We start from the raw sequence: 8,860 nt of genomic DNA, 5'->3' as shown, positions 1-8,860 counted from the left end.
CTGTGAGGAGTGTTTGGGTCTGTGTAGTTTGAGTCAAAACAAGGTGGAAACAGAGATTATAAACTCGAAGCCGACTACACCCACAGCTCCACCAAACACACTCAGAGAGCTCTGACTGTGTTTACACAGTGGAGGCTTAATGTTCAAGGGAACACACTCTGCATCGTATATAATTGGTTGTGATTCTCTCTCTTAACTTCAAAGACAGGGAGGGCTGCGGTTCAAGGGTCAAAGGCTCGCCTGTTGCCCAAATGCCCCCCAATTTCCTGTTTTGTCTGGCGCTGTGAGCGTAAAGGGATCTAAAATGTGAAGGCCATGTTCTGCTCGAGCCCATGAGACAAAAGGCTCCACTTCCCTCCTGTTCTCTATCTCTCGCAGAGATTTGAAGATTTTTCAGGTATCTGTACTTTACTTGAGTATTTTGACGTTTCCTCGCTACGATTGAACGCAATTATCTGTTCTGTCTCCTCCTTGCATTTTCAAAACAGGCTTGTTACTTTAGTTTGAATGCATTTGAGAGGAATTATGGATTATTTTTATTTTGCCTCATTGCACGCCGCCTTCCCAACATCACAAGACTGATTTTAACCAGTCAGTGGACATCACGCACGGCAGATGTAGCGGGATGAAACGACGTAACAAGACGGAAACAGACAGAGAGGGAGACTGGAATGGTGAGAAAAGGCGTGTTAGTGTCTCGTATCTGCAGAGACCCTGCAGCCCTCCGCCTGGATTTTCTTATTTTCTCACTTTGTTGCTGCTCGGGACGCTTTACCAACACAAAATGTGGCTATGTGACATCCTGGGAATGAGACTCAACAATCAACTATCCTTGTGGTGCGTTTAGGAACAGCTGGAACAAATCCTACTGATTCTACCTTTAAGTTTAATTGTCTTTGAATTATATTAATGTGACGTGAACTTCAGTTAGCTTTGCACAGAAATGGCTGGTAGAAATGTCCTTCAGGGGGAAACTTTTTACTTTGATGCTCTGAGTACATTTCAGAGCCTGTACTCTATTACTTTTACTCGAGTAAAGAAGTAGAATCAGTGCTTCTTGTTTTAGCAGAGTCTTTTTTTGCACGAGTATCACAAGCATGTGCATACTTTTGCCACCTCTGATCTCTAATGAGCATTTATTTTACTCTTAAACAGTAAGAACAGTGGGTTTTTGTAGGTTGTAGCATGTAAAGCTGCACACAAAAGCCCGGAAAATGGAATGCAGCCTCAACTCCCTCATTTCATCTTGTCAGGATGAACCGTTTTTTACTGCCATGGTAAACAAGAACCTCTCTCTCCCACTCCTTTCTTTTCTCTCCGTCTTAAATCAGCAGTCAGGACAGGTCCTCTCGCATGCAGCACGCTATCTTAAGAGATACTTCTCTATTTAGTGCTGCACCCCAAAGTAAGAGCAGGGACAATTTCATGTTTGGGAACATTGGCACATGAAAAAACAATCATGTGTTCTTTTTTGGTTGAGATAAACACATGAAACATCCCCATTTCTGCACATCTTCCTCCAGAAAACAGAGTGCATATGTGAGTTTTTGAGGGGGTGGGGTAACGTGCAAGCGAGTGTCCCCAGCGCTAAATTACACTGCAGCATGGTCCCTCTCAAAGCCCACATCTGGGATTGGCCTTGACAACTGGATGCCGTGCTGCTCTAATTTTGGTTACTTTGTTTATAACCCTATAATAGAGACAGTATAGGACCACAGGGCTGGAATGAAGGAGGGCAAAGTAAAAGCAGTCATTTTGTAGAAGCTTGTGGGGATAAAGACATTTGAGGAAAAGTAAAAAGACTTGTTTGAATTCCTGCATGTATTAGATTAAGAAAAACTTTGTAGCTTCAGCGCTGGTTTGTTTCTTTTTAACAGGATTCACACCATCGCAGAGATTCTCCTTCAAAACCAGAAGCCTGCAGGTCGTAGCTTGTTGAGTTGGGTAAGCACGAATGTAATAATAATGAGAAATCTGTAATTATATCGGGAGCAGATCTGGGCTTAGCCAGCCCACTCACTCTCTTTGGAGTCTGAGCATGAACATAATCACTGAATACACTTTGTCAACACTGGATAGACAGTATAAAGTCACTTAGAAGACTTGAAAATAAACAACAGTTCCCCCCCGAGGACAAGGCTCAACTCACCGGATGGAAACACAAATGTTGAATGTAGCTGCGGTCGACGTTTCTTCGGTATCGTGGGATTAAACTGTCATCTAAACGCTGATTTGTCATATCTGATATTAAAGATCTAATCCCAAATATGTGAGCAGATTTAAGAGCCATTGAGGAAGGACAGGTGATGATGTGTGAAGCTCTGCAGCCTGAACTTTAATGCGACATTCATCTTAATTAACGTGTCCACATCTCATATTTAAAAACAACCCGTTTGCTTTCTGAAACCTGGAGCTGCCAAGGAGGCTGCAGTGCTCACATCTGCAGGGCTCATGGGAATTCATTTTAGATTCAAATACTGGCTGGAAAATGAAATCAGGTTCCTTTAAAAGACTAAATTATGTGTTATTTTTGTGGTCTTACAGTATCTTGCAGTTAATCAAAGCATGTCACTGTCCAGTTATAACCACACATTTCCAGATTTGGTGACTTTTTGTTCTCAGATAAATTAAAGGATTTCCTCCCAACACACTGTATCAACAGAAAATTAGTAAAAATATTTTGGACCGTTAGTCGGATAACATAAGCAATCTAAAGCATATCACCTCGGGCTTTAGAGCACTGACCACACAAAGTCACAAGTCATAGATATGAAAAAATAATTGACACATCAATTGATTATGAATATATTGGTTTGTTGCAGCTCTAAAATGGTTAAAATATGAAAAAACCTTGATAGTCTTAAGATGTCATATAACTTTTCACTGCTTAAAGCTCTGAGCGTACAATCCTGACATCACACATTATTCAGTAATCATGTAATGTCGCGTGTTACTTAAGTAAAAATTAAAATGTCATACAGTTTGTGTTTTTATTCCACATACGTGCTGATTGCCATGAAACAAAACTGGCAATTGGTGCCCATGTATTCTCAATTAAATGTTCATGCTGTCATACAAATCTCAGGAACGTTATTACTTCCAATGAAATTTTTCATTTTTATGAATGAGTTGACTGTCAGAATATCGCCCAATGAAAACGATGGCCAAAAGACATGTTTAGTTGCACATTAATGTGGAGGGATGACAAAAGTAAAAATAATTCAAAGTTTTAGAAAACAAAACATGAATTAAGATACTGAAAAACAGGAATGAACTCAGCTTTATATAGGAGGCGACAAGTCTAAACTTTTCTCTGAGAATTACATTATAACCACTTACACAATGTCAGAGAACTTTTCAGGTGGACCCAGCCAACTGAATTCATTCAGCCTTCTCGGATAATGGAAAATAATTACTTTAAGTCATGACTGAAGGCATAATACAACAGGCACACAGGATTTCTCACAACAAAAATAAAACCTCTTGAAGAACATGTAATGATCAAACTTTTATTGCAAAACTTGTTGAGATAAGACTGAACAGCTTTCGAACAAAATATCTCGGCTCTGTAATGAAGGCTTGCCGATGAATTCTGTTACATTTTTGAACAATAAAATTAAATAAAAGGAAAAGACGTGGCATGACAGAAAGCAGCTCTGACAGAGTAAATTCAGCCGGCTGTGGTTTTGACTCACTTTGTCATTGTATAGGAGGGTCGTTCCCACGAGAATATCTGATGGAGATCTGCAGTGTGATGGGATTGTGCAACAGTAAAACTCTCAAATCTCTGCATGAGGACAAATGATATTTGGACCGTGACATTATCTAAATAGGGAAGATTTCATTTCATAATTTAGGGAGAAGATCTGATTACAGGAGAAAGCAGAAAGAAAACAAACATGGAAAACAAGATCCCACAGTATCAGATTCGGATCGACTTTAACTCAATAACAAAATTTCTTCCTAAATAACTTACGAGTCCCTCACTATCTGTATATTAGATTCTGTGTATAAAAAATACTGCTCCGTCTGCTCCACAGCATCAGAATCTCTTCATCTGTCTGCGTTCTTGTCTTCTCTGCTTCTTCTCATTCACTTCCTCTGGTGCTGACGGACTTTCTGCCATAAACCAGGGGCCCAGGAAGTTCACCCACAGCAGGTGCAGGGCTCTGGCCGGGGCCTGACACACACACACAAGACAAGATCAAATTATGAGACATGAATCACAGAAATATAACAGCAAACTAACAGGAGAACGTGTTCTGCAGAAGCTCTTACCAGCAGCCAAAGATACCAGAAATAAGAGGAGATGGTGCTGAGGACTTGTACTATAGCTGTGAGCAGGATGACGTCCTTCAGGTGCCTAAAATCACAACAAACACACAATAAAAGATCATTTTATAGTACCATTTAAACAAGGCAATTCAAAGTGCTTTACATGGGCACAAAAATCCACTGAGATAAGACTTTCGAAAATGTTAAAAATGGCATTAAAACAAACCAAAAACAATATTTTAAGATGAAAATATACATTTATACATTTTATTTCCTCCGTTTTCCCGTGATAACGAGTTAATTTCATTTGTTTTCTCGAGATCTCGAGTTATTATCTCGAAATAACAACTGCCGTTTTCCCGAGATAACGGGATAATTAATTAGAGATCTCGAGATAACGAAACTTTGTTTTCCCGAGATAACGATATAATTAATTCGAGATCTCGAGATAATGACTGTGATATGATAGGCCTGAGATTATGGAGACGCCCGGGACCTCGTAGCTGGTCAGCTATGTAGTTAACGACAACATCAGGCTCACTTAGATAGCGCCGCCGATATAGCCGTCTTTTTAGGTTACGCACACTTGATTGAAAAGATATGTGACGCGGTGATCGATATGCTCCTGCTCCTCTGACATTGCTACACTGAATAATGTTTCCTGCAATGATTTAATATACTACACTATCATTTTGTTTTCTCAAGATCTCAAATTAATGATATCGTTATCTCGGGAAAACGGCAGTTGTTATTTCGAGATAACAACTCGAGATCTCGAGAAAACAAATGAAATTAACTCGTTATCACGGGAAAACGGAGGAAATAAAATGTATGAATGCATGGCCCTTTAGGGTTTCCGTAGATATTCAGTCTGAACGTCTAAGACGTCTTTTCACCCTCCTTAGAACCAGCTAAAATTCAGTTAAATCGTGTCACAAACACAAATTTTGTGTAATCATTTTTAGAATGTGTTTTTTTTGTAGATTTAAAGAGAGAAGATATTGATTAGTGTCAAGGTATTTTCCATATTTTTATTTCTCATATTTCACAGGCAGGTGAAATGTGGTTTTCATGAAGATGTAATTTCAACGCATTTAATGTTTCAATAAAAAATCCTAAATATGAAACTACAGAGGCTGTGAGCTGTCAGCAAGAAGCTACCAGGACATTGTAATAAGAGGAGCAGTTCTATTGTAAAACAAGACTTTGCGATAACTGCTTTAAAGTGCATGCACAAGCACTCAAGCATTGCAGCTCTGACAACCTCAAACTGAGACGTGTGGAGCGAGAAGTACATGGGACGGCAGAGCAGCTGTTCACTAATCAGACTGGTGGTTAGATCCCTGACCCCTGCAGTGAAATGGCGTTCAAAAATAGTTTGTTGCAGGGTTTGCAACAGAGACGTTTTTCCATCTTCTACAATGTGTTAATAATAGTCCATTGTCATTTTGGATCCATATTTCTTAGATGAAAGCCGGCATCGTTAATCCCAGTGAAATATTGTCTGAATGTGAACGTTTAATCAACCACTTTAAATAATCTGTGAGAGAAGTTTCACTTTTGTGTTTACTCATGTTGTTTTTAAAGTGCACGTAGACTAAATATGGACTTTCTCTTCCCAATATATTTGTTTTCTGGGGATGACTCACTCTGCCATTCCCTGCTCCATGTTTAAGTCGATTCCTCCGTCCAGGAGACTTCCATCCTCAGCAAACACCGGCTTGGCCATAGCAGACATGGAGCGGTAGCTCCCGACATACACTGCTAGTGCAAACATGAGCAGCAGCTACAGGAGGAATACGAGGTTTAGGGTCGGCCCAGGAAGGGTTTGGTGTCACAGGAAATTACATTAGATATGTGGATATGTGAATATTAAATCATGTAAAAATACACTCACCCATGTCCAAAATGTAGAGGAACTGTAGAAAACCAAAAGATTTACAGCAGCATATATGGCCTGCAAAGGAAGAGCAGGAACGTTTAAGTGATTAATAAATTATTCAATCAACTGAAAAATAATTAGCAACTATTTTGATAATCAATCTACAAGAAGCAAAAATGCCAAACAATATCTGGTTCCAAAGACTGCTGCATCCATCTTTTTGACATTTAAACATTTCTGTAGACTGAAACACAAACATGCGTTGATGTTCTTACATTAGCTCCGAGGATGACTCTTGTGTAAAACTTCAGCGTTGCCTCGTTCTCCTCATAGATCTGCTTCTTTCCCTTTGTGCCAACTTTACCTTTGGGCTGTTGGGTGAAACACAGAGATCAGTTCTGGTGATATCAGGCTGTTTTTCAACCATGGAGGTTCTGTTTTCACCTGTCTGTTTGAGGATGGTTCTCAGACCACAATAGATGCTAATAACTTTTGGTGTGGAACCTGATAAAGGGACGGATCCAGGTATTTCTTTTCTCAATTTCTGTAAAATTGCAGTTTCCACATTTTTTGTGAAGTTCTCAGGGAATAATGCACAGATCTTAATAAAAAAATATCAGGAGTATTTAGGTGGCTGGTATCCATGAGTGAGTATAATCTGATGTGGATCGTGGTGTGCTTAAATTATGGTTAAAAGGAGCACTCATATGTGGCGGACCCTGCCACCTCTCTAGCTTCAGTCAGAACAGTGTTCTGGGACCTAATTTTCCTCTGAGAACAGCTCGTTTATTCAGTTATGGAAAAAATAAATATTTCTGAGTTTGTATTATTACCTCATCTATGTTATTAAAATTCTGAGTTTGAATTTCTTCTCTAAAACTACAAAATGCCCCTTTAAGTGGTTACGAGCGGTCTAAAATATAAAGTGATACTATCAAGATATGGGATTTGGCTTGATTGAATTAAAGTGGACTCAGTACTGAGTGCCATTCTAGTTTTCTACATACAGTAAATAAAGTAAAATGTGTAACTCTAGACCCCCTTTCTTGTGTGTAAAAATGAGTTGAATATATTCAAACAATACTTTGTACAGCTGAACAATTAATCAAAATATTATTGAAATTGAGGGGGACGTGCTTGTTTGGTACATCATCATTTCTATATTTTTTCAGTGAAGATGAAATACAAAAATAGCCATTCTTACTAAATCCTGACACATATTGAACTCACAATAGGTAGATATAAATGTGGTTGTTTATTTCACACGGCAGTACCCTGTTGCACGGTTGTATACAGTAAATACAACGTGTAACGTTTAATTAAGTTAGTATGAAACAAAATCTAAAGTCTGGATGTGACTGGACCTGCTCAGATTAGCTGTGTACCGTTCTGACGTGTCGTAGCTGATTCAGCTTTGTGAAACGTTCAGTCTGTGGAAGAAGCTGACATAAATCACATTATATTACTTATAATTGTAATGTAGTAGTAAATGCAGGGTTAGTGACTCATATGTCAGTGTGCCAGTGCTGCAGCTTCATGTGTGAGCTTCTCTCACCGCCATCGGCTCTCTGACCCGCTGCTGTTGATCTCGTCCACTGCCTCTTCTTTGACATCGACCTGTGACCCGCCGTCGCTCCTCTCCGTTTGTTGTATCACAGCATCAAAAATCAAACTCTAAAGTCTATCAGCGGTGACAGAATTGCTTGTAACACATCAGCATTTGAGTTTTCTGAGAGTCAACATATCCGGCGCATGAATATGTCGTCATCAACTCCTCATCCTCAAGTATAGTGACAGCTGGCGAAGTTTGGTGCCAGGGCGCCATCTGCTGGTCATTGCTAATACACATTTATAAGGCAAAGTGATAGACCCAATTTTTAGCTTAGCAAAGACACTGCACCTATAAGATTGATATTATTCTGAATAAAAAACACTTTCTCACTTAGTTTCTACATGAAGTGATATAAGGCTACACAGAAGGTATTTCTCTTTGTCCAGGTTTGAAGATTTTTAAAGGCACTCTTGTTTTTTTTTTTAAAAACTGTAAAAAAAAAAATCTAATTTCATCACCTTAAATGTGAATATTTTCTGGTTTCTTTACTCTTATATGACAGTAGACTGATCATCTTTGGATTGTGGATGAAGCAAGATGTTTGGGGACATAAACTTCAATATGGAAAGTAACTAAGTACATTTAGTCAAGTACTGTACTTAAATACATTTCTTTGATATTTTCTGCAACGTTTATGCTTCCACTCAACTACCTTTGGAGACAAGTACTTTACTTTTAACTTCACTAAATGTATTTGATAACTTTAGTCACATTTAAGTTTGCAGATTGCATGCTGAATACATTCAGACCATGTACACAGTCCATACATACATATAAATATATGTATAATTTACTTTTACTTGCACTTTTGATACTAAACTCACTTTTTAAATTCAAGTATATTTATTACCAGAAACTTCAAGACTTTTGCTCAAGTGCTACACCTGACATTCACTTTTAATTTTGTAACACCATATCTTTCTTTTTTGTGTGCATGTAAGTCTGAGTTTTGCGGCCTTTTTTACAACACTGGTCATCTGAGGCTTTGGTAAAAACTAAACATTTTTTGCCATTTTCTGACATTTTTTAGACCAAACAACTCATCGATTATTAGATAAAAAGATCAAAATATTAATCGACAATTGAAATAA

General features: G+C 38.5%; 1 protein-coding gene across 1 annotated transcript; it reads right to left on the bottom strand.

Annotated features, from left to right (window-relative positions):
- Window positions 1–3,495: 3,495 nt before the first annotated feature.
- tmem208 (transmembrane protein 208) lies at window positions 3,496–7,924 on the bottom strand. Its single transcript, XM_084355929.1, has 6 exons — window positions 7,713–7,924; window positions 6,433–6,528; window positions 6,173–6,232; window positions 5,925–6,061; window positions 4,279–4,363; window positions 3,496–4,180 (listed from the first exon to the last, which is right to left on the bottom strand). The coding sequence occupies exons 1-6, from the start codon at window positions 7,716–7,718 to the stop codon at window positions 4,043–4,045; spliced, it is 522 nt and encodes a 173-aa protein (XP_084212055.1). The 5' UTR covers window positions 7,719–7,924; the 3' UTR covers window positions 3,496–4,042.
- Between the last annotated feature and the right edge of the window lie 936 nt (window positions 7,925–8,860).

The sequence above is a fragment of the Pagrus pagrus genome (assembly GCF_965226575.1).
Source record: "Pagrus pagrus genome assembly, chromosome: 1".
Lineage (NCBI taxonomy): Eukaryota > Metazoa > Chordata > Actinopteri > Spariformes > Sparidae > Pagrus > Pagrus pagrus.
Note: the sequence above shows the minus strand (reverse complement) of the source record. Positions and strands in the feature narration are given on the sequence as shown.

Coding starts and splice junctions, on each gene's coding strand:
- tmem208 (XM_084355929.1), bottom strand. Junction 6,233..6,432: donor GAGTCATCCTCGGAGCTAAT/GTAAGAACATCA, acceptor CTTCCTTTGCAG/GCCATATATGCTGCTGTAAA. Junction 4,181..4,278: donor TCTGGTATCTTTGGCTGCTG/GTAAGAGCTTCT, acceptor TGTGTGTGTCAG/GCCCCGGCCAGAGCCCTGCA.